The 26,339-nt window shown below is 47.0% G+C and overlaps 1 protein-coding gene across 1 annotated transcript in view; it reads left to right on the forward strand.

Moving 5' to 3' along the window:
• Positions 1 to 26,339, forward strand: part of SRP68 (signal recognition particle 68) — a 405,645-nt gene that overhangs the window by 147,754 nt on the left and 231,552 nt on the right. Inside the window, exon 8 of the mRNA XM_069654716.1 lies at positions 19,744 to 19,884. Within this exon, the coding sequence (XP_069510817.1) occupies positions 19,744 to 19,884 (141 nt within the window). The remainder of the gene's footprint in view (positions 1 to 19,743; positions 19,885 to 26,339) is intronic.

Here is a 26,339-nt window from a genome sequence, read left to right on the forward strand (position 1 = left end):
CCTCCACTCCCTCAGGGTTAGTCACTTCTCCAAGCAGCGAGTTGGTGGTAGATCTGTCTTCTGCTGGGGCCTCCCTCTGAAACAGCCTCCCTGCCTCTCTGAAACTTGAGGAGAACCATATCTGGTTCCGGAAGCACCTCAAGACCTTCCTCTTTGCTTCTGCTTTCTCTCCTCCTCCTCCCCTGCTGATCTCCTGGCTGAATCTGAACTTGCACTGGTTACCTGGCTACCCTCTGATCTTGGGCCCAGGGCCCCTCCCCACCAGTTGCACACCTGCACTGCCCCCGCCAGTTGCGCACCTGCACTGCCCCCCTGACATCCCTTGAACTCGGGCACTGTTTCTGTATCCCTACAGCCCCTACTAGTTCTTGACACCTGATGTCAGCACTTATCCTTGCACTGGCCACCAGCTAGCCGCACGTTTTTTAATTGTCTTTAACTTACTGTTATCCTATGTACTGCACTGCCCCCTCCCTTTCCCCCTGCACTTTTCCCGCCCCCCCACCCCTGCACTTGCACAATCTCCATGTCACCTGGCCTAGTAGGATTGTTGTCTGTCTTCCCTCTGTTTCCCCTCCCTTGCCTCGTTGCACCCTGAAACACTTGTGTATAGGCGCATTATAAATGCCTTATCATATCACTGCCTGCTTATTGTCTAATAAGTTATTCCAAGGCGTCACTCTGAATTCTTTGATTCTCAGTCTATGTTGGTAAGAACCTTATTGATCACCTTGCTGCCAAGCTGACAGATATACATTTCCCCCAATAAGCCCCTGCCCCTTTGTTCTGCCTTAATAAGGCCAACGTATTGCACAACTTGTGGTGGTGTTGTTTCATGGTGATTTGTTTGTAATATTAACTCTATATGTGACCTTGAGTGGATAATGCTGTATATGGTGTCTTCCAGTGTAGCGCATTAAGTATAATTCCTTGTCTGCTGTGCACTTAGCATTTGAAATATTGAGGTATACTTACTGTTTGTACTGGACTGCAGGTGCATTTATAATCCTACATCACTTAGGGATCCTTTCACTTTTGTTCTTTTAACTCTTAGATTTGTTTAATGAATTGATAATTTATTCGGGGAAGCAAAAATACATGGAGCCTGAAAAAACATGGTCATATCAATTTATTTGGTTTTGTCATTAGACTATAGTCGTACCTCACTTGACTTTTCTTTCGGAGTTATGGCTGTGAATAATTCTACAGTATCATACAAGTTATCAATCACAATTGCTAATTCAAATTCATAATGTAGTTTGTAATCATCAGGTTTATATTCCTCTTATTAAACACGGTTGGTCTTTCTCCTATTGGAATCTGTATTTACACGGATGGAAGCCATTCATTCTGCTCAAAATGTGAACTGAATCTCATGACCTAAGCCCGAGCTCTGAGCAAGCTGCGACGGGTCAGCAATGTGAGGTTGACAGCTGTTTGTTCAAAACATGCCATTTTATTAAAGTACAAATACAGTTAAATGCGTCACTATCCCTACTCTGCTGAGTATTTCCTCCCTAAACAAAACTAAAGGGAAACACTCTGAACACACGATGTCTGGCCCTCACACTAAACATTGAATACAAAGAAAATATGTGGCAATTCAAATAGCATCAACATCACCGTTTCTTGAAAACCTCTCAATACCTTGGGAGAGTTCCCTTCCCCAGGTTTCAAAGTGAATCCTGCTCCAATGTTCAAATAAGGAAATCCTTGTATCTAAAATGGTCTCAAATCAGTTCTGAATGGTTTAATGTCAAAATAAAGTGTTGTTAACCAAAAGTCCAACACTATCAAATATGTTCTCTTGAAATAGGGATTTTCCACTTCCTCAGAACAGCACCAATGGTATTCCCAGCCACAATGCTTTGTCGCCACTTCCTGTTATCCAAGAAGACTTACCACAGTTCAAAAGAAATGCAACATTTACAACTGTCAGTGAAATACAGTTCTTGGTTAACAGTTTGTATGTCATTAGTTATAAGATTACAATTCACAGTAGGTGTATCTGTCAGCATGATGTCCCAGTGTTGCTGCTTACACTTCAACAACTTCGCTTCCACTCAAGTGTACCATGAGAACAGCCTCCTTTGCCTCATAGTACTCCACTTTGTTTAGGCTACTGAAATGTTGCATCTACTGAAAACCAGATATAACTTCAGTCCTTTGGCCTACGTATTACCACAGCTTCAGTAATTTGTGATTCAAGACCGGTTTTGACAAGATTACTTTAAAGTACTTCAACACCTTCAAGTTGCAAGGCACTCTTCCTCTGAATATCCCTCTTCAGCCTTTTTGCCTCTCTTGTCTGTCTACCACAACAACTACTTCAAATAATGTTCATCAACAGCAGGTTTCCCTTTCCCAACTTTGCCTTCACCTCTCTGCCAACTGCTAGCCCAAGTAATTACCCAGAAGCCTTGGTGCCACTCTCTTGGCTCCAGGTAGTGCTTGCACACTTTATCTTAGGCAACGCTGAACTTTGGGTTCGCAGTTATAGTTGGATTGCTTTCTGGCTCTGAGAAAGGCTACTTTTATTCTTGGCATGGGGAGACTCTTGGCTTGGGCAACGCTTGCTCTTCTCTACAATTGTAGATGCAGCGTTTAACTGCTTAACTTCTTTTATAATAGATGAATGCCCATGTGAAATAAAGGCTAGAGATCAGTCTTCCTTTGGAAAGCACAATTAGGTACACACGACCACTTCATGTAGTTTTGAAAGGTTTAAGGTTTAACAATGGTGTCAGTATCGTTAAATGTTCAGCAATGTCCTTCGCAACATTTGCTCTTCATAATAAGCGTCACACTACCACTTCTTCATAAGGTTTACAGTCTTTTAAGGGTTTAACAATGGTCTTTCTCAGCATTTACTCTTCACGCAAGCAAATGGGAATTACCTGATGCACGCAAGTGCTAAATTTCCATTCTTCCCTTATTAAAGTTTCAAAGAATAACTTGCTTCTGACTATATGTGTGTGAATAGGAAACTGGATATTGTTGCCGGCAGTGCTTGCGCAAGCAATTGGAACGCCAGGTTTCACTCACCGGCTTCTGCGACCCTTGTTCTGTCGGTTTCACAACTTCTGCCAAAACCTCTATTGCTTCTGGCTTCACAGGGACCCACACCCTTCTTCACTGGTCCGGCCACTCCTTTAAGGAGCCTTTCTCGCTCCTGAGACCCAAGGCTTGACAACAGCCCCTCACCTCAGTCTCCAACACGGTCTATGCACGGCAACCACAGCAATCAGGCTCACATGGGGGAAAGACAGTCTTCCTGCACGTCTTCCGCTGCGCAATGTGAGAAACCTGAAGGTGACTCCCTGGCTAGTCCCTGGGGGATCTGTCATCCAGGTGGCCAGGACACGGCCATCGCTATTGGATCCAGTACAGTACCTGGGGTGGGCGTGAAGGAGGATCACATGGGTGGGGCCTCCTTTGGGAGTGGGACACCAGGTGAGACGCAGTATCCCCTCCTTTCAACCCCATCTAGGATATTCCAAAACACTGTCCCCCGCCCCCTTCCGACACAAACATTTTCGCACAACACGAAAGACAACTGACTAACACCAGAACCGTTTACCTTACATGTTCCAATACAAGGGTCCGTCAAAGTCAGGCACTTGACCAGAATCGCACACCTGACGGCCCCTTAGGAGAAGTAAAATGTTTGTCAGGAGTAGCGCAGGAAAGTGTCTGAGCAGTTTTACAGTTAGTGGACCATCAATCCACATCTACATATTGTCCCATGGTGTTCGGTGGACCAGGAAGGCATGGTTGGGATTCTCAGCCTCCATATGTGCGCATGATGGTTTTGAAAGCAGCCTGGTCTCAACACGATACAAAATAAGACAAATAATAGGCACACCCCGCTGGGGAATGAGACCAGGAGATGGATTGCAAGTTGAACAAAGTTTATATAAAGTTGTGCATGCAAATAACTCAGCAGCCCTGAGAGCGCTCTGCCAAATGATACAAAGGCTGTACATTATAAACACAATAATCGTCATAAATGATTCAATAACATACAGTACAATGCTACGGTTTCTATTGGTAGGTCTTCTTGGCACTATATGTAATATAGGCAACGTCAGAATCCCATTGGCTGCCGAGATGGTAGGGGTGGTCGGCTGGCACGTGGGTCCGCTGTGCTCATCTTCACAGGGTGAAGGTCAAGCTGGGTTCCTGAAGAGTTACAATCTTAACTCATCTAAAGTACACAATGGTCATTGACATACAAAGAATAATGTTGGGAATAGGACAAGCAAGGCAGACCGCACAATGAGACAGCTATCCAGGCACAGCATTTCAAGAGGAGGAGAAAGACGGCGTGGACGTAGAGGGGGATCAGGAGAGCAGCGACCTTTCCCTTTCCAACCCAAAGCCTGTGAGACTTCCGTGGAAGCAATTGTAAGACCGCGAATAATAGCCCGAGTGTGTTGCAGCAGATGGCAACAGTACAGAGTGTGCCTACGCTGGTAAGCAGGACAGAGGGAAGATTCCTGCTACTGTGGTACCGGCCTTGACTCCCGACACGAAGAAGCCAAGCAGTTCATCACAGCCAGTGAGTCGAGGGGAGGACCGATAAAGAAACCAAACTGTGTTGAACAAATGTAGCAAACGGCTGATTGCAGAATGTACAAAGAACTGTTGATGTACAAGGGGAAAGCCAGCTGCAGGTAAGCCAGGCACCACCTGGGTGCTCACTCGAGAAACTCTGGGCGATTTTATTGAAACTATTACCAGAAGACCCTGGGAAAGGGGAGAAGAGGATCAAAGTGGTCATACGGGGGTACAGTAAAATCCTCTGTACAGTCTAAGGTCTTTGACCGGCAAATAATCGTGAATAATGGAAGTGAATCCCACATCGTAAGAAAGTCAAAGGAACTGCGAGATTGGCAAGAGTGAACCCGGAAGAGGCATGCCAATGCAAAGGGGCAACGTCTAAAGTCCCAAAGAACAGTGTGTTGACAAGAGTGAACCTGGCAGAGGGATGCTAACAAAGAGGCGAGGCCTGAAGTCCCTATAAACAGTGCATTGACAGGAGTGAACCCGACTGAGGGATGTCTACACTGAACTAAGTTTGGAGTGAACCCGGCAGAGGTAGGCCGACAACAAGGGGCGAAGCCTGAGGATCTGTTTAAAAAGACATTAAGATTTGTGAGTGCAAGAAGTATTGTAAGACCAGGGGACGTGGGCTGTCCGCCTTGGCATTTGGATCTGAGCCCGACCGAGGGAGATCCAGGGGTCAAAAGTCATCACCCAAAGTCCATTTGGAAAGAAGCTTTTTTGTGTCTATTGAATACATCAGTCCCTCGAAGGCAAACAACCTTTTATTGAAAAGAGACTTAACCATCAAAGAACCTGATAGCTGTTATGTAACTGTTGGCTTGTGCTGGGAAAGCTCCAGTGTGTGCTGTGCTCAGGAGATCCACCTTCTCCTGTGCTCAAAACGTGGGGAAGGAAGACCTCTGGCAATCACATCCTGACTTATTTTTTGTGAACACTTCTTTCTTTATTGAAAACCCTATCTCGCACTCTTTCTGTAATTGGTTGTAAGCAGTTGGTGAGATCGGGCCATTTAACCTCACGTGCATGATCGCGCACATATTTTGAGCAAAATTAAGTTCTAATATGTGTTTATTGGCAGCGCTTCATCCCGCAACTTTGTATGTGTGTTGTGAAGTTTGCTATGGGTTTAAAGGCATCTTTATTAGTTTTTGTAACTGCATCCTCTCTGGGCCTGCCACTCCAAGATGGCCCCCCTCTGCTGAGCACTGGAGTGCTTTGGGCTCTTCCCTGCCACGGTCCCTGATTGGCTTGGCCTTACTTCTAATAGCCAATTGCAAGCCGGCAGGCTTGGCCAGCCTACCCATCTAAGGCCCACTTCTAAGGCCCCTGTCTGCTCCCTGGTCACCCATGATGCTGTGTGTGCACTTTGCATCTGTGTTGCTGCTGCCCTGAAACATGGGGTCGGGCTCAATGAATGTGATCACCATGTACTTCTCTTTTGCACATGGCATATGATCTATTATTACCTTTGCACGTTCCACATTGTTGTAATTCACCTTGCGCTTCCTTTTCTGTAACCTGAAGCACTGAAACTAATCTCTAAGTTTAAGCGCCTAGATACCTCAAAACAAACAAGGATTTGGCAATATTATTATCTTTATTTGTTTATTTGTTTTTGGTTTTTACAAAGCTTTACAAAAATGTCAACAGTACTTGTTTTTATAAAAAGGTAGAAAAATATCAAATGAAAAATGCAGATAAAAGCAAAAGGAATATTCGAATTAAAACCTTCAAGATACAATTCATAAATTCAATACATGAACTTAATTCATGAGAGAAACATACTGTTGTACACTCAAATATTTCATCAATTATAAATCACTCAATTAACTAATTTCACATTCATTGACAAATTTCCACAGCGAAGAATTGACACTGTTCTCTTCCACATGGTATCAAAATGTGTTTTTAGCCAGTTGCCCACGATGCGTTAAACTTCTACCCATGGGGTATTGTGATAGAGCGAGGAGGGAAATTTCCCCACCCAACGCCCCCCCGGGCCAAATGCCAAGGGGGTGGTGTCCGGTGGGGAGCCTTTGCTTCCCAAATACAGTTTCCTTGCGGCTTGGAGGCAGGGGGGACCCGACCTTCATCAGTGGGCTGGCACCCCAATGACATGCCCGACTCAATGAGCAAAGGCGAGTGTTCACCCACAGTCAGTGCCAACAGGGCAGAGTCTGATGGAATAGGCGGGGAGGGTGGGAGTAGCAGCGCAAGGGCCATCCTCAAGGTGTTTTTTACAGGAGTAAAGATGAGGGCCGCGGATATTGTCTTCATAGATCCGTGCCCCCATCAAAGTTTCCTTCTGTGTTCTAGGGCCGGGGCGCATATTTAATGAGCAGTACATAGATGCAGAGATCGTAACCCTCTCCCTTTTGGCACTGAACGGGGATTAGGCTATCTAAGTGGATGTCCAAGTGAGTTAGCTCTCGCCTACAAAGATGTTATGTGCCCCCTAGCCTGCAAATCGGCGAACAGGCACTCTCTGTGCACTCCCTGTGGCAAACGCGCAGTGGCGCGGGCCTGTTGTTAATGTAGTCCCATGTTCAGGAAAGGGGCGTGGCTTCAATCGAGCATTCAATCTAAAGAATTAGAAAAGAGTATACAGTAAATACAATATTTCCACTACCCAAAGAGCAGTTTGAAATGTATAATATCATACAGGGTATACACACGAATTCAAAGTCCAGCGTGTTAAAGGCTTGAAAAGAAAGGTTCCATGAGCAGCAAGCAAGTAAGAGGGCTCCTCCGAGGCAAACGGGGACTCCCTTGGCAATGTTTTTTTTTTTTTATTTTTTTTTTTTTTAGTATAGTCCTTTTACTTTGACAAAAAACGGCACAAGGACTGCCTTATTTTTCATTTGATGGTCGAAGCTTGCTCCATCTTAGATTTAGGTTAGGCGTTTTTCCACCCTGCATTTACAGTTTAATAAACATCCTTGAATTGTGATCACTTGTCTCTTTACTATTGCTACCATGAGTTCCTTACAGCAGCCTCTGCACTTCAGAGTTTGCGGGAACAGGACCCTCTCCGAACGAACAGGTGAAATGTGCTGCATCCATGTTCCGGCGTCCCTCTTGCTCTCCTGCTTTTGGTTGGTGTGCCAGCTCTGTACCTTCTTCTTTCTGTTTCTGCTACTATAGCATGCACTCCAGTCACAGTTCCAGCTCCTTCTCATTCCCTGCACCTGAGGGGGCCTTTTATGCCTCACAGGTTCCTTCAGGTGTTGGCTGTTAGGCTTAATTGCCCGACTACTGCTACAGCATACCTCTTCAGTCCCCTTCCCAGTACTCATGGGATTTTGGGACTGTTAGTCCCCAATAGCAAAGTTAGCTCTTTTAAATAACTTTTGATTTTTTTTTTAAAAACTTATGTTTATTGATTTTACATAAATAACACAAAAGAGATAAACATTGCAACTTAGAACATCCCTTCCCCCTCCCCCTTCCCTCCCCTTGGATCGGATGAAAGTCATATTGTCCCGGGTTCTCATTATGCGTTGAAAATATCTGAAACTTTAATGTTGTGGGGACACCACTGTTCCATAAAGTCTGACTGTAGATATTGTAGTGTCCCTTCCCACTCTTTTGCAAAAGAGTCTCCAGTTCCTTGGATTTTGTGGGTGATTTTCTCCATTGTTATATGGGACCATACTTTCTGTAGCCAAGTAAACGTCATTGGGGTATTCTTGTTTTTCCAATTTTGTGCTATGGTGGTCCATGCTGCTATGAGTAGTCCCATAAAGCTTCTCCATTGTGATGTGCGATATTGTCTTGCTGTGTCATCTCTGATTCCGCAGAGCCACACCTCCTCCCCCATCAAACCCACATCTGGGAAAATTTTGCCCATTTCGTTTTTCACTTCTTCCCAGAATGGTTGTATGCCCCTACAGTCCCACCATATGTGCCTCCACGTTCCCACTTCATCGCATCCTCTCCAGCATAGGTTAGGTGTGTTTGGGTACATCGAGTGGAGCTTCTCTGGGGTATAATGCCACTGTGTCATGATCTTGACCCACATCTCCTTGGTTTGTGCCGATCTGGTCATTCTGGGGAGCTGTTTCCATAGGTCTGCCCACTGACTGTCCGAAGGTTCCTTCCCCAGTGTTCTGCCCCATTTTATTCTGTATGCCTATTTGATGTTTTCCCCCTGTGAGTTTATGTATTTGTATAGCGCTGAGACCCACTTTTTTTCCCCCGTGTTGGAGATGTGTGTCTCGAACCCTGTGAGGTCCCTGGTTGCTGCCTCTGTGATCATCGGGGAGTTCAGCCAATGTTTTAGCTGCTCATATCTATATCTGTCCCTTCTGGATATATTCTTGCCAGTAAAGCAAGATTCCAGTGATATGATTTCTTTGTCTGCGAACATTTCCCCAATTTTAGTGATACCCACCTTCTCCCAGCTATCATATGCCCCCTGTTCCATCCCTGGTGGAAATAGTGGGTTTCTACTGATTGGTGTAAAGGGTCCTATTGCTGTGGACGTTATGCCTTTTTTTGTTTGGGCATCCCATGCTTCTAGCGTGGATTTCATAATTTCACTTATTCCTAGGTTCACATGTCTGTGCTGTCTCTGTTTCCAGAGGAGTTCTACCAGTGGGGTCCTCGCGACTGCTCTGTCTTGTTTGACCCATATCTGCTGTGGGTTCTCCCCCACCCACTCCCTCAGGACTCTCAGCTGTGCCGCCTGATAGAATTTTTTGAAATGGGGGAGCGCTAACCCGCCTTTTCTGGTTGGGGCAGTAAGGACCATTCTGGCTGTTCTAGGCGTTTTCCCCTTCCACACAAAGGACAACACCAGTTTTGTTAATGATTTAAAGAACGAGTCTGGGACACCCACCGGGAGAGCCTGAAAATAATACAGTACCCTTGGGAGGACGGTCATCTTGACGGCTTGTATTCTACCCCACCAGGAAATCTGTAATGGGTTCCATCTGCCTAGCTCTTTTCGGATGTTTATGAGAAGGGGTGGGTAGTTTTCCCCACAGAATTGCTCTATTTTTTGAGGTACAATTATCCCCCGATATTTTATACCTTTCAGTACAATCTTAAGGTCCAGAAGTTTTGCTTCCCTTTCAATATTCGCTCTGTCCCCTGCCAGGATTAGTATCTCTGTTTTTTTCCTATTTATTTTTAGGCCCGTAATGGCCCCGTAATTTTCTAGTTCTCTCACTGCAGATGATAACGTGGATTCTGGGTCCTGTAGGGTTATTAACATGTCGTCCGCATATGCGATCACTTTGTGTTGTTGACCTGCCATTTCTATCCCTTTTATGTGCACTGATTCCCGTATTTTAATTAGGAGGGGTTCTAAAAACAAAGCGTACAGCAGAGGTGAAAGGGGGCATGCCTGCTTCGTTTCTCTCGTTATCCTCACTGTGTTCGTAACCTCGCCATTAATGACTATTCTACTGGATGGGGAGTTGTAGTTCGCTCTGATGCTCGCAATATATTGTTCCCCAAACCCCATGCGCTCCAATATTTTGAACAAAATTGACCACTCCACCCTATCAAAAGCCTTTTCGGCATCTACCGACAGCAATATCGCTGGGGTGTGATTTATACCTATTTTTTCCACTAAATGGGCTAGCCTCCTTGTGTTGTAATGAGTTTGTCTGCCCGGAATAAAGCCTGATTGGTCTTCACTTATCAGTTTAGGGAGAAGCGGGGATAGCCTCGTTGCTAGGATCTTCGTATAGATTTTTGCATCCAGATTAATTAGGGAGATTGGCCTATATGAAGCTGGGTTTTTAGGATCTTTACCTTGTTTGTGAAATAGCAGTACCTTCGCTTCATTCATAGTGGGGGTCAGATTACCGCTGTCCTTAAAGGAGTTTAGGAGCCTCGTTAGGATCGGGGTCAAAATGTCTGCATATTTTTTATAAAATGGGGCCGTAAACCCATCTGGGCCTGGGGCTTTGTTACTTGGGAGTCCTTTTATGGTTTTTCTGACTTCCTCCTCACTGATAGGTGTCTCTAGTGACTGCTTGTCCTCTTCTGATATTTTCGAGAGGTTTATGGCTTCTAAGTATGAATCTTTGGCGTTTGTGTCAGGGAATTCAGTGGAATAGAGAGTTTGGTAGTAATGTCTCAATGATTCCCCCATGTCTTGTGTGCATGTTTGGGGGTCTCCATTGGTGTCATATATGGCTTTAATTGTTGTTTCCTTCTGTTTATCCCTCAGTTGTCTTGCCAGGAGGCGGTCTGCTTTGTTTGCTCTAATATAATATCTTTGCTTCAGATAGAGTAGGTTCTTCTCTGCACCCTTCGTGCGGAGCATCTCTAGTTGGCCCTGTGTATGTTTCAGTGATTTTTTAAAATCCTTTGTGGGGTGTGTCAGGAGTTTCTCTTGGATATCTTCGATTGATTTTTCCAGCTCTTTTTCCCACCGAAACCTTTGTTTATCTCTTGTGATTTTCAACGCGATAATTTTCCCCCTCAATACTGCTTTAAACGCATCCCAGACTGCTTGCAGCGCCACCTCCCCAGTGTCATTATGTGTAAAGTATTCCTCTATCATTTCCCTTATGGATTCCCCTGTGATTGGGTCCTGGATCAGCTCCTGCGGTAGTTTCCACCTCCATAGCCCATTCTTCCTCCCTGGGAGAGTCACCTCCAGCCACAGCGGGGAATGGTCCGAGAGGGCTATTGTGCCCTTATCCAGCCCCTGGATTTTTCCCAGTAGTCCCACTGAAACCCAGAAGTAGTCAATTCTGGACATGGTGTTGTGGACATGTGAGAAGTAGGTGTACCCCCTCTGTTCACCCTTCAGTTCCCTCCAAACATCGTTCAGGGCCATCTGTTCCATTTGCTGCCTCAGACGTTTTGATGGTGCCCCTTGGCCATACGCGTTCCCCGTACTCCTATCTATATGTGGATTCCATGCCATATTGAAATCTCCCCCCAAGATCACTTCCCCTTTAGCATAGTTTTCCAGTTTCGAGAGAGCATCTCTAAGAAAGCCGTCCTGTCCTTGATTGGACGCGTATATTGAGGCGAGTGTAATGTGAAGGCCTTCAATTACTACATTGGCGAAGGCAAGCCTCCCTTCTTTATCCATGCTTGTATCTAGTAGTTTAGTGTCCATTCCTTCTCTCACTGCAATCAGTACCCCAGCTTTTTTCTCCGTTTCGTTGCCTGAGCCCATATTTTGTAGCCTTTTATCCGCATTTTCTGCTTATCCCTCGTTCTGATGTGGGTCTCCTGGAGAAGTAGTATGTCCGCCTTCTCCCTTTTAAACTGCTTTTCCAGTTTAGCCCTTTTTGTTGGGTGATTCATGCCCCTTATATTGTATGTCATTATGCGTAGCATCCCCATTATGTTACATTTGTTTGTCGTCGCCTCGGGTCCCCTTCTGTTCTTGATTCATTTCTTTGATTCATCCGATCCCTTCCCCGCCCTTGAACTTCCCCGCCCCCCCAACATTGAACTTTAAACCAACCAAACTGTCCCCCGAGTTGGGCGAGGGTTCCTATTGACGCTAGAGCGTTGCACCCATCGCTCCCTGCCCTCCTTACCCTCGGGGGGTATGATATGGGGAGTCCTAAACCCCAGAGGTCCATTGGTCTTTGCCTAGTTCCAAGCCGTCGGTTCTTCCCCCGACCGCCATCTGCGTGTTGTCCGTTCCGTTCTCCTCCCTCACCCCGACATTAATTCCATAATTGCTGTTCCTTGTTCGTACCCCTTGTTTGCAAGTTCCTGAGTTCTTCATGTAGCTTTTCTCCGGGATTCCCTCCCTGCATTAGACTTCTTTTGCGTAATTGTTTCCCAACCCATTGGTCTTCTCATTCGATCCCTCCTGTTCGATGACTCCACCCTTTCCCCCTCATCTTCCTGTAGACCCAATGTGCTCATACCTTCCTCCACCGTGGTTACTCTTCTCTGTTTCCCTTCCCACATAAATAGCAGCCCAAATGGGAAGGTCCATTTATAGCGGATTTGCTTTTCTATCAGTTTTTTCACCAGTGGGGCCATTGCTCTCCTTTTTTGGAGGGTTATCAGAGCGAGGTCTTGGTATAATTGGATGTTTTGACCGTTCATTTTAATGTGTTCCAGTTCTCTGGCTCTCCTGAGGATCTGTTCTTTCTGTGGGTAGGATGAGAGAGCCGCTAGGACATCGCGTGGTCTTTCCCCTGGGGCCCCCGATCTTTTTGGACCCACTCTGTGGATTCTATCAATTACGATTTCGTCAGTGTCTTGGGACCCCAGAATGTCTCTAAACACCTCCTTTACCGCCTCTTTCAGATCTTTGTCTAGCACTGTTTCCGCCATGTTCTTGATGCGGATGTTGGAGCGTCTAGAGCGGTTCTCCAAGTCCCTCACATTGAAGTTCTAAGTTGTGCGTAAGTGCCACCAAGTGTTCTTGCGTTTCGCTAGCTTGTCTCGTGTCTTCTTCTAGTCCCTGCACCGTTTTTTCCACTATGTCCGTTCTTTCTTCTAGGTTGTTAATATCGGTTCTAATGTCTTGAACCACTTGTTTCATTTCGTTTTTCATAGTGGTAAATTGTTCTTGGACTGTGGACATGAATTTTTCTTGTAAGTCCATGAACCAAGTTTGCATGTCTTCCCTGGTCAGTGGTTGCAGCTGTTGGGATGGTGACTCTGACTCCCCCATGGGTTCTCCCCCTCGGTTGCGATGCTCCCTCAGTTGACCACATTTGCAGAATGTCTGCGCCTTGCTTCGCAGATTGGGATATCTGTTGGATGGGGTTCCCCTTTCCTTTTGCTCTTGACATGGTGGCGTGATCCGTTGACTGCCTATGGGGCTACCGTGCCTTCTTGTAGCCCTCCGGATGGCCCTTCTCACGATCCTATCCTCTGACATGTCTCAGTGAGCGGGGGGGGGGCTTCTCGAACTAGGCAGATTCGCAGTCTGCGTATCCTCTCCTGCCCCCGTCGGGTCTCGATGTCTGTCTAATTGGGGTGGGGGCAGTTTCCCCTTACTTTAGTGTCCTCCCGCTCTTCGCCTCCTATTTAGTGGGGGGGGAGGGTTCCGCGCAGAGGATTCCTTCAGGCCTGGGGGGGAACCCCGATCCATCTGATGCCGGGGGGCTCCCGCGTAGCAGGGAATATCTTATGTAGGTCTTCCCGGCCTGCTTCCCGCTTTTTTTTTCCCTTTTTTTTTACTTTCCGACTCCTTTTGATGAGTCCCCCCCCCCCCCCCGGGGCGTAAATCAGCGGGCGGGTGGTTTTCTTCCCCCCCCCCCCCCCCTTGATGGCTCACCTTTCTTCTTCCGCGCTGTTTCAGGGCGGCCCCCGCTTCTCCTCACCTGCGGTCCGCCCTGTGCGCGCTGCTCTCTCCCTGCGTTGCGGCTCCTCCCCGGTGCCGCGGCTGTCGCTGTGTTTCCTTCCCCTGCGGCGCTCCTCGGCAACGGCTTTTTCCCTCCCGGCTGTGTGGTCCTCTATGGCGCTGGAGCGTCTCCTTAGGCACCGATGGGGGAGGGGCCGGTCTGCTCTCTCCACGGGCCGCGCCTGCGTTCATCCGCGACGCCGATTCCCCGTTGGGGGGGGGGGGAATGCGGGGGGGTCTAGCAGTCGGGGGGGGGGGGAGATCGACGGTCGGTCACGGCTTCGATCGTGCTGTTTTTGGCGGCCCGGGCGGAGCGCGGATTAGCTGCGACTCCTCACCCCGGCGGTCATCTTGGAATCGTCATAACTTTTGATTTTTAAGGGTAGATTTAGTCCCTTTAAAGTTATTTAAGAACACATCATTAGAATTTGTAGTTGCAGAGAGACCGTCTAGTTAAGGCAATATCTCTAGATTCCATTCCATTATACCTTTGGAGTAAGGAGGGTGTTTATCCTGAAATACTTTGAAGGGTCTTTCTGTGGGTAAGGTTTGTTTAGGTTTTATGGTACTTGTGTCCAGAGCCACAGATTGTGTGGTTCAGATATATTATAATGGCAATAGGCCATTACCTGCTTTGGCAATTTAGAAGGACACATACTGTGTCACACCCCACAGGACCTCTTCACCACCCTGTGCTTTGTCTCCTCCCATGTGATCCTCCCACAGTTCACCACCATCAAGGTCAGGATCAGGATGCATCTGCCGTTCCCTGGCCACCTAGGAAGAGACTCTGGGCAGGATTTCAGTGAGGACTCCGTAGGATTTTTCACAAAGCTCTCAGATGCAAACACCTGCTGGTCATCTTCCTCCCTTCTGCTGCCGCTTCCCCAGTCCTCTCTTCACCACAACCCCCACCCTGCGCAGCCCCTCACGCTCACCTTTTGTTCTCTGCTGTGCTGCCATATCATGGCGTTCCTAATCCCCTCCCCTAGCCGTCATCGAAATGGAACAGGGGCTCTGCAAGCAGCCCTGTCCTCCATTTCCTTGGTGGCCATTATAGTTGAGTTTATTTTTCAGAAACCACTTGTTGAATGATAACCTCTGACCATCCTTGCCTTGGATCACAACGTGGAGTGCTAATAGCAATAAACCATTCAACCGGCTTCACAAGTCGGTAATGGAGCCGGGCAAGTGTTAATTCCCCATTTCTGGCCTATAGCTTGGGTCCCATGCCGTTTCCGGCTAGTGAAGCCCACAAAACTGGTTATTATTGCACATCAGTTGTTGCCTACATTGAATAATACAAGGCATAAAATAAGCAGTGTTGCATAGCAATTTGCTATGCAATTCTGTATGTTTGCTAATTAAATTGTCACTTGTGTAGCACAGCTAACTATTTAAAATACCTTGTTCATAGAAAGCACAGCTCATCCAGCATCCCTTTCTGGTCCTCTAGGGTCCTGCCACCCTCTTTTATATGCTCACTGCAAGTGCAAAGAGGCTAATGGGAGATGGTGGAGATGATTTCTGCTGCACTATTACAATTGCCAAAGTCATGTGTGGGACTGCTAGGCAGGAAACATTCTCTCTTTTTTTAAGTAATTGCAAACCAGAAGTTATCTGGATTATACTTGTATCAAGCTAACTATATCCTGGCTGGCAAAGACAAGTATGTGTGTATTTTTCTTTTTAAGTCAGTCCTGTAATTCCCTTCCTAAAAATGTAAATTGTTAAATAATGCATAATCACAGTATTGCGACACTGCATTGGCTACATGTTTTACAGTAAAGTTTAAGTAATTGTATCTAGCGTTCATAGTGTCAAGTATATTTCATTTTGTTGGGAAAAGTGCATCATATTGACAAGTGTCCACTTTTGAAAATATGCATGATCACATGGCCAAATGCTTTTGATAGCAAACCTAGTTCTGTGGCCTGCTGGTTGCATAATCTATGCAACTGTTGCTCAACCCATGAGCTGATCTCAAATTCCTTCACACCCTATAATTTCACCCTGTTGCTTTATACCAGCACTTCTGAAAGTGAGATGGCCGCACAACTACAATGTTCAACTCTACCTGCTACACCATACACTCTGCTTAGTTTCTTACTTTATTTCCTCTTACATAATGAATACACAAATTTAACTAGAAGTCTGTGCAAAGTAAATCCATAGTTCCATCCAGTATGTACAGTTACAGATCTACTGCTCTCAGTGCTAATAGCGATAAATACCACTTTCATTGATGTGTAGGACTGGAATGCTACGCTTGTGCTTCCCTGACTCGGGCTTGAGGAACGTTGGCGGCCATGCCTTCCCCCTGAAAGTGGTAATTAATGCTATATTGAAAACAGTTGATATTAATGACAGGCAAGGGCCATCTTGTCCACCTGAAGTTGACAATTACCCTCCCTGTCGCAAAACCATACTACATCTCGGGCTATGATTTTCCTTTGACATTGTGAACTTTTTGGTTTTATGACACTTCTGAACTTCTCTTTACACAGGAAATTATGGGTCAACATACAATTTAAAGGACACTGCCATGTGCAGCACTGCCTGCACCCAGCCACGCAGAGCCTTGCAGTGAAAAAGAGCCTTTTTATCATATCTATTTATTTTCTCCATTCATGCAGCTAACCTTTGCATTTTACAGACACTCGTACTAATGTATTACTTCAGAGGCACATAAAAATGCTGTATTCTTGCTAATATTATGTCTTGGGTACAAATAACCTCTTGTGAGATTTAAAATGTTAGTGCAAAATTGCTAATCAAGTTTGTTTACTAATCAAGAACATTTTAATTAGCAAATTCTGCTATTCAATTTTTGAAAACTAATGTACGCCTTATAATACCAAAAAATAAACAGGTGCGTGCTTGTTTAAATGCAACATTATAGTCAAGGCAGTTCCATTGTCTGTTTTGAACTTCATATCTGTATTAATGGAAGTTGGAAACTCAGTGAATTAGCTGTGTTTTGTTCTGTAATTAGATCAACCATAGGTTTGTTATGGGTCATTCAGTTATCTTTCATATGCAACAATTGGTTAGCTGATTTAATTATCTGAGATGTATTCCTTTTAAACTACTGTATTTTCAGTGTACATACTGCTTATTTAGTGCATTATATAAACTTGAAAGTGTATACTTTTACTGTGAGGAACCCGAGGGCGTTCTCACTTCTTTTTCCCCGGAATCCTCCTCCCAGATGGCCAGAGAGGTGCCAGCTCTTTTTGCCTCCTGCCCCTGGGGGTGGATATGCGAGGGAGGATCACCTGGGTGGAGGGACCTTGAGGGAGTGAGGAGAGGGTGTCTGCAGATTAGACATGGGATCCCCTTTTCCCTATGAGAATGAACCCTACCGCCCCTCCCCTTCCTTCATAGGGTATTGTTGGTTGATATCTCTTCCACACACACATTATGACCTTGCAGTGTATCCCTTGAAAACTGGGACAAGGAAGAGGCGACTAGGAGTAATGCACACTTCCAGTCAGTTTCACCACTTCAGTACTGAGACGAGGAAGATGCCTATAAAGAATCAGGCATACCCTGTTGTTGTAATAATGGCCAGGCAAACTAACTACACCTGCAAACCATTGAGAGGTTACAGGTGCTTAAAAGCAGACCCACACCGCAGAGCAGGGAGAACCTGCCTGGAGAGAAGTTGGCATGCTCGAGCAGGACTGGCAGAGAGGATGCCATGTGTTCCCAGGGGAGGAAGGAGGTGCCGCAACCAGAGCGGCCCGTTGACCCTGACACTTGCTGGTAATGCGTGTTCCCAGCTGGAGCTGGGGAGACGGAGAACTCCTGACTGCCGCAGGACGCTGCCCAAAGATTTTCTGAAAGCGAGTGCTACTCTGTGACTTCCGGCGGCTATCCGGGAGGGGCGAGCTGAATGAAGAACAGCATGAAGCCACCCGACGAAGCAGAGCAGCTCTGGTGAGTACGAGAGAGAAACACTCGTACCGGGTGCTCTATGGCGAATGTGAGACATTTAATGTTTATGCACAAGCGAAAGGCACTTAACAAGAGGGATTGGAACCCGAAAGCAGAAATAAGCAATCGTGAATCAATAACCAAGGGATTTTGAAGTATAGAATGAATCATGCAAAAGGTGCAGGGAAAATACAATGGCCAATATTTAATACTGAACTACAGAAAAGACATGAACATCATGTTAAATTGAAGCACAAGTGGAAAACAAATGTGTTATGTTAAAAAGGAGTGACATTCTTTACAAGCAATAAGAAACAAGTTGAAAGATGTAATGAACTGAATGAAAGGCACATTTAAAAGGCAAGTTGTTAAACTCGGAGGGGCAAAATGAATGCAGAGTGGTAAAAGAAGACATGCACTGTCTAACAAGTTGAATGCAATTTGTGGCAAAGCCAAAGGATTGCCAATACACAAATGGTGATGAAGCCCTAAGCTGCCAGAGAGAGAAAAAGAAACCACAACAGATGTTGAGTACTAACGCTGTGCGAGGTGGAAAACCAGAGTTAATCAAGAAGGCTTAAAGAGCATCACAAAGTGCCATGGGTTATCAGTTGCGTGACCTGTAATGGGTGGCCCGTGTGGTCGACAATTGCGCCTAGACCGAGTAGCCCCAACCTGGGAAAGAGCCCCGAAGAGCCTAAAGACAAAGGCTATGTGGTGCAAATGCTGAAGTGACGGAGCATTTGGTTTTGGTCTGAGTCAAAAGAAGTACCAGTAGAAGTTGGAAACATTGGTGAAAACTAAGACTTGAACCATTTGGAACTGTGTTGATCTTAGGGAAGAGACCCCTGAGATATCTTGGAATTATGTTACACTTGGGGAAGGGAACCCCGAGTCCTGTTTCTTTGTGGAACTATTTGAACTTGGGGAAGGGGACGCTGAACCTAGCCGGAGCTGGAAGAAGCTCAGAACTTTATTTTGTACACCGTTTCATTTGGTGCTGCCATCCCTACACATTGTATTTTTTTAGTTGTGAGGGCAAGCTTATGTTTTGGACACACAGACTTTTAAGTTTAACTTACTGACACAGATGATCCTTAGTTTCTTTAGGTAGGGAAATGCCACCCTAGCGTACGGCAAGTTAGGCCTTCATCTTGACAAATAAAATAAATCCTTTTTGTTCAGAAAGTGAATCTATTGTCCGTCTTGCTTCATGATGACTTCACATTACTCAAAATGTTTAAGAGAAATACAGCTGTTTGTGGTGAGTGATGTATAAGATGCATACACACGCACAGGAACACCCGAAAGGAAAGACTGGTGGGATACGATTACGTTCAAATGAAAAGATTGAATACATTGTTACATCAACAATTTATCAAACTGCATTATTTGTTTTTTTATTTCTGTTTAAAACATTAAAACAAATCTCTCAGTCTCTTACATAAGTAATATTCTGCATTTAGGTCCGCCCAAAATCAGTATGTCTGTTATAGTATGGAGATGCAGCTACGGTTGTGATACAGTACAAATATATCCCAATTGCTGAAGCAACTGTAGCTCTTCAGACCGCCTAACCCATAGGTGGTCTGTAGTTCTTTTGACAGTCTTCTGTTAAATGTTCCTTAATCTGGATCTTTATCCCCCTTGATTGTCTTCTATGTTTATCCCCTTCCAACCCCAAGCCACCTGGATCTGTTAGCCAGCGAGTCTTTTCCCCCCTGGGTTTTGCCTGTGGTTTAATCCTACCTCCTGCTTTGGCTGGAGTTTATTCCATTTATATCGAGTCTTTTCAACTCCTAAGTATTGTCCGAGCATGCCCGACCCCCACACCTTCCGTTTTGCTTATACTTGTCAAATGTATTTGCCTAAAAGAACCTTGCAGTGCTTAAAAATCGTTGCATGTTGGAAAGGAGATATCTGATAACTGTGTCTTAAATCCATAGTCGCTGATCACCCAGACGCGGGCAAAGCAAGCAGCCACAATGGGTGAAGTGGAGTGGCGAGGCAGGGTTGTGCCAGTCCGAATCGACAAAATCAGGATATTCCTGCTGGGGCTGGCAGATAACGAGGCGGCCATCGCACAGGTATGTGTCTTTCCAGAGACAAGAAATGGGGCACCATCGTCCGTCCTATGCAAATTGCAAATGTATCATCCAAGAGGCTGACATGTATGGAGGGGGGAATTCACTAGCTATTGTTAGTATTGCTAATCCTCTGAGTAGGGGCAGCTGTGTTAGTCTGAAGCTAATAAATGTTGGGGTGTGAGAGCATGCATGCCATTTCATAGGTAAAACACTCTCCTAAAAGTACATGTGTTGTGTTAGTAATTTGGAGATTGTCAAAGCAATTACCATTCTCTGATTCTCCTAGTACTTTGCCAAAATGTATTTCTGACTTTGTCAAAAGGCTTCTACTATATTGTACATATGTACTTGCTAGCTGCATTGCACCCCCCTGCCTGTTGATGATGCCCCGGCTTACTTTCTTGCTGCTGTCATGTCTTTTTGGTTTATCGTAGCATTCTGACAGTGTCTGTTGGGGAACATATTCTTTTTGAAACATTTCTCCCATTGACCTCAATGGATTTTAGTTGGTGTATGATGCCTTTAGAGCTTCACTCATCTGCTCAGCAGGCCTTATTTGGTGTGCATGGGTTAGCCTCTACTCCTACCAGTGCAGGAAAAGCTTGTTCCCATTTCCCCACCTTTAATTTTGTATGGCAGCACACAATGCACCTTCTGTGGAGTGCTGCAGGAAATGTATTTTTGCTCAAAACGACTGTTCCTCATTGTTGAAACCTTGTTTTTTGTTGCATATCTTTTGGGGGTTTTGACGTTGGTACCATCAACCGTCTTCCAGCCTCAGGCAATAGGTTTCTCTTTGTGGTAGTTGATTATGCCACCAGATATGCTCAGGCTGTTTTCTACCCATTTGGATATTGTTAAGATGGATTTCTAGAATCTGACCTGGTGGCCACCCTAGTTATGATGAACAGGGAACGCTTGAGAGGTCAGTCAAACCCAATCCGGGTTTGTGGATTAGCAGTCAAGGCTTAGTCTCAGGAGAATGTGAGTGGGGGTCACGGGCCATTAATGAGCCAACACAGGATAGCACACAGTAATTCAATCTCGATAGTTATACAAATACAGTTCATTTTAGGCCTTTAGAACACACTGAAAAATGAATGTAGCAAATAGTAATATCACATAATACGCTAAGGTAAAAATATATACAATCACCAGTATGTTCACTTATTATAGTCCATCAAATAACTCAACCATACAACGCAGGTAAGTAATGCAGATGCATCAATATGATGGCAACCAGTCACAAATACAATACCATAACTTTGGAAGTCCAAACCCTAAGGTGAATGGGGCCTTGTGCCCAGATGTCAGAGGGTCCAACACAATGTTTCTCACAGGTATGCGTTCTCTTTACAAATTATGCAATGGGCCAGTGGTGGTGATTAGTTTCAAACTATTGAAATGTTCATTAACAATGTACCCAATGATGGGTAAGTTTGTAGGTTCTCTTCTTTCTTCTAGGCCCAAGGCTAACCTAGGGGCAGGATAACAGATGCAGATTTGGTGAGGGGAGACAGGAGACAAAGGCACTTGTTCCAGATGTTATCCTATGGAGGACGGGGAGGGGACAGTGGGACAGGCCAACTGATGCTGGCTTACCCCTCTTGACTCAGATTTGATCCAAATGTTATTTTAGACTGTCTAGGGGATGCTGGGAGCTCGATCCTTTGCTCCAGTGAGAGGTGCCCAGTGGTTGTGGGTTCGAGGATTCTGCAAGATGCAACATCTTTCGGCAAAGAGATGCTGAATACAACAATGGAAACCTCTTCAGGACACTTCACAGGATGAAGGAAGACGAGTTCCAGTGACTATCCGTTTGCAGCTGTTATTAGTCGCGGTCACAGAAGCTGCTCAAGGACAGGGTCCCTTGAAGTTGGGAAGCTAGAAGTCAGGGAGACAGCAGCTTGTAGCTCAAGCTGTAGACCATCAAAGTTCTTGACTCTAATGAGAAGCGCAAGCTTCCGGTGAGGTAGCCCACGAGAGAGCTGGTGAGTCCACTGGGCAGTCAATTGACACTTTCAAAGGCACTGAAGGGTTGGATCCTCGAGAAGGCATTGTGACTAGTTGGTCTTCACAGATCAGGCAGAGAAGCAGGGCTTCACTGAGCCGGACATTTGAAGGGATGCTGCGCCACTTCATGAGTTGTTTTGGGGTCATCAAAGGTCTGCTCTTCTTCTTGGCTCCAACATAGATGTCCAGATTAACTGCAGAAGTCCTCTTACCTAAGATCTGCGCTGGAATCAAGTCCAAGCCTACCAATGTTATGTGCACCATTCAAACAGCCGGTAGTTGTTCAATCCAGGACAACTACTGGTTTCACATCCTCTCCAGTAGCAGACTTTCTGGCTCCAGTGTTGTGAACTGGGACTAGACTGTCGCAGCCCCCTTCCTGGGCTACACACACAAAGGCTCAATAGCCTGCAAAAGCAGCAGCTTTCCCGGGCAAGTGTATGACCTTATTAGATCCCTCCTGATATGAGAAGGCAGGAAGAATGGCAAACTACAATATGGTCAAAGAACAAGCGAAAATCTTGTGGCACGGCCATTTTCGAGCATTAGCCACATTTAGTAGCCATTTGCGGTAAACTGGAATATGCACATCAAAAATAATGCAAAAACGGTAACAAATGTACTGCTACCACCAGCTTGTCTTTAGGCACATATAAAAGTAACCACAAATCCTGTGTGTAAAAATCTAGGGTGATGCACAAATGTGTCCCCATTCCACTGCACTGCAAGGTGCTGTGTGCAATTGTAAACATACTGCAATTGTAAACGTACAAGAATTCAAAGGGAAACTGGTAGACTGGATTTCTACACTCTGGTGAACAGATGTCTAGGAGCCCAATCTATGTTATGAAATTTATAAAGTGCAATTGTGACCAAAAGGTATTCTGGCACTAACCTAGATAGTGAACAGGGACAACTCTGAAGCTGTAGCCAAACCAATCAAGGTAGCCCAGAGGGTGGTCAAGGTTAAGTCTCGGGAAGGAGTGAGCCTGGTCAAGAGTCCACAATGCATCCACAAGGTAAGTAATCAAGGATTACAATTAGACAAGTAGTTATACCAATAATATATTTCTTTATGGCCAAGCACAACACTATAAACATGACTGTAAGCAAATATCACACAACACTCCTAACAAAATACATATATACAGCCCCTGTAGCCAGTGCAACAAAACCAAAATTCCCCCACCCCACAATACTGAAAGGTATTGTAATGGTTTGATGTGCAATGTCAGTCCACAAAAATACAACCCTAACTTTACAAGTCCAACCGTAAATTTACTGGGGCCTTGTCCCCTGAAAGTTTACAAAGCTTCCAGTAGTTTTGTGAGCCTGGAAAAAGGTAGATGGGTCTTGTGGATGGGAAAACAGATCCAAAAGTCAGGTAAGTATTTATTCTCCAGCATGGGGTCTGGCATGGATTCACATGCTCATGAATATTCCGTCGTCCGGCTGGGAATCCTCGGTAAGGAGAAAATCAGTATCAGGTTAGTTTCTGATCTGTCGTTCTTAGTAGTAACCAATCACTGATCTCTGGGTCAAACTGCCCCCAGCCAATGACTGCCTTCTCCCTAAGCCCCGCCTCTGGCAGCCATCCTCAGATTTTTACTGCACGCTCAAGTGTTGGGAGTCCTTGTGTTTAGCTCTCGAGTTTTTTTACTGCGTTTTCACGTTTTTTCACGAGATTTTCTCATTTTTTCAGTTTAATCGAGCCTCAAGCTCCACCGTTTCTACTTCCGATAACTGGGACCCGTTTCGGAATTCTTCTACGCCCCTCAAGGGTGAAGTTTTCATCAAGTTTATACTTCTTGGAGGATTCCGGAAGATCTGCGGCCTACCTCAACGGACATGGCCCAGGACAAGGGAAGCTCGACGCCCGGATCCAAGCTGTTCAGGTGCTGCCCTGGATGCGGATTACAGAACGTTTTCAAGGAGGACGAGCATTTGCGATGTCTCTACTGCCTTCATGAGGACAAGACGCACGTGGAGAAAGACTGTGCGTTCTGCAAGAACCTTTCGGAACGGACCAAACAAGATTGTTGTTCCCGCCTCGCCGCCTGGCTGGAGAAGGGCACAGCAGGTGATAAGGCGAAGAAGTCTGAGCGGGCTTCTAAATCCTGTGAGGGCGCCCCGGCGACGGGGGCCCAACAGAAGGCCAAGCACCGCGGGCACCGGGAGCGTCGAAAGGTCGGGCTCTTCGGTTGCCAAGCAGGGCGCTACTTACCTGCGCTACTTCCCTGGCACGTTCGACCACGAGCCAGCACTCTGGTTCGGGGAAGAGGAAGTCCGAGAACGGCGCTACTTCCCTGCGCTACTTCCCACGCTACTTCCCCGGCACGTTCGACCACGAGCCAGCACTCTGGTTCGGGGAAGAGGAAGTCAGAGAACCCGGGTAGGCCGCTGGAGCGGACCCGTCGATCTCGAAGGGGGAGCGAGGCGCTGACCCTCCCCCCGAAGGCGAAGGCCCAGGACGCACCTAAGGTGGTGAGGGCTTTGATCCACCCGGCAAAGGCCTCTACCGAAGTGGTCGCTGCGACCCTGGCGAAGCCGGCTGACACTACGCCCGTGGAAAAGGGAGGGATTCCTCATTCCAGCCCATCGCTAAGACCCCCGTGAAGACCCAGGCTGAAAAAGAGGGGGGGGGGGGCGGTGGCCATTACAGACTCGGAATCAGCCTCTGAGGAAGAACTGGTGGAAACCGAGAAGGGCCTCAACGAGAGGTTCATAGGCCTCAACGAGAGGTTCATAGGCCTCAACGAGAGGTTCATAGGCCTCAACGAGAGGTTCGAGAAGGTTTGATCCCAGGGGGCGGTCCCTGCTGACGTGATCGAAGATAGCGACGACGAACAGGGCCCAGTGGAGCGGCCATCCCGTCTGTCGCAGCCATTGCCCGAGCCCCAGGATAGCTCGGCGGCCATTTAGTTGGCAATCCAATCCTTATGCACCGAGCTAAGGACGAGATTACCATGGACCCCGACGGAGGATCCAGAACCAGGTCCATCGGGAAGCCCTGCGAACAAGCGGAAGAGAGTCCACCCCGCTCCGCCCTTCCTGCCTGTGAGACCGGTGGACCCCTCATCCCCCTCTCCGGACCCTAGAGAGGATACGACGATGGGTACGGGGATGGACGATGACGGCGGCGATGACACAGCGGACATCCCGTCGTCATCCCGCCCCCCCCGTGGGCGTCTCCAGCCGACGAAATTGGCTCTTTCCACTCCATGATAACCAGGGCATCCGAGCTCTTCCAGCTCTACCCTGAAGAACAGAAAAAGGAGGGGTTTCTGTACCAACGACGAGAGGCCAAAAGGAAGTCGGTCCTCGCGGTGCCTTTACTCGACGACATCTGGGACGAGGGGCTTGCTGTCCTCAAGAACCCTTCCACAACACCAGCCAAGAGGGACAGGTACGAGAAGAAGTACCAAGTCCCCGATGACGCCCCCTTGTGCCTCAGGGCCCAGCCCACGCCGGACTCTGTCGTCTCGTCGGCGGCGACGACGATTAAGGCGGCCAATGCCTTGGCGATCGTGGCCCGCTACAACAGGGAGCTCTGGTTCAAGATAGCTCCCCTGCTAGACTTCCTGCCTGATGACAAAAGGACAGAGGCCCTAGAAATTCTGCAGGAAGGCGAGGTGGCGTCGGATCACGCCATAACGGTGGCAACGGACATTGCCGATACCGGATTTTGCCAAATGGACAACAGAGTTTGCCTCCGACGACGAGGATGGCTCAAGGCGACAGACTTTTGCCAGGACGTCCAGACCAGGGTGTTGGACATGCCGTTCGATGGCAACAACCTGTTTGGTAAGGCAGTGGATAAGTCCCTACAGGCCATCACGACCGACTCTGAGACGGCCCGGGCCCTGGGGGTGCTTCAACAGCAGCGGCCCTTTCGGAGCTCCGGAGGCAGACAGGGTGCCTCCAAAGGATCCAGCAGTGGCTCCTCCACTTACCGCCAGGCGGCCCGCTCCTCTTCCCAGGAGGCCTACAGAGGTCACGGCAAGCAAGGGGGGGTCCCGCCCCCGTCGCCAAGGAGGCCAAGGCGGCAAGGCCTCTTCCAAGCGAGACTGACCCGGCTGGGTTGTCGGGCCCCCACCAAAGCACCCCGGTGGGAGGCCGGCTGACGAAGTTCATCAGCGTGTGGGAGTCCATCTCCACCGACCGTTTGGTGTTGGACACACTGGCCAACGGGCACTCGTTGGAATGCCAAAGGAAGTGCCCTCGCATTCCTCCCGTGGCCAGGAAGGAGAATCACATCCCTCGACTACTGTTGGAGGTAAAGGCGATGCTCAAGAAAGGTGCCATCGAGCTCGTCCCCAGAGGGCTCCGGATTGTACTCAAGGTACTTCCTCGTCAAGAAGAAGACAGGCGGTTGGCGCCCCATCCTGGACCTGCGTCGCTTAAACAAGTACATCAAGGTGCAGAAATTCAGGATGGTCGCC

The sequence above is a fragment of the Ambystoma mexicanum genome, chromosome 3q, assembly GCF_040938575.1.
Source record: "Ambystoma mexicanum isolate Mex_15411 chromosome 3q, UKY_AmexF1_1, whole genome shotgun sequence".
Classification (NCBI taxonomy): Eukaryota; Metazoa; Chordata; class Amphibia; order Caudata; family Ambystomatidae; genus Ambystoma; species Ambystoma mexicanum.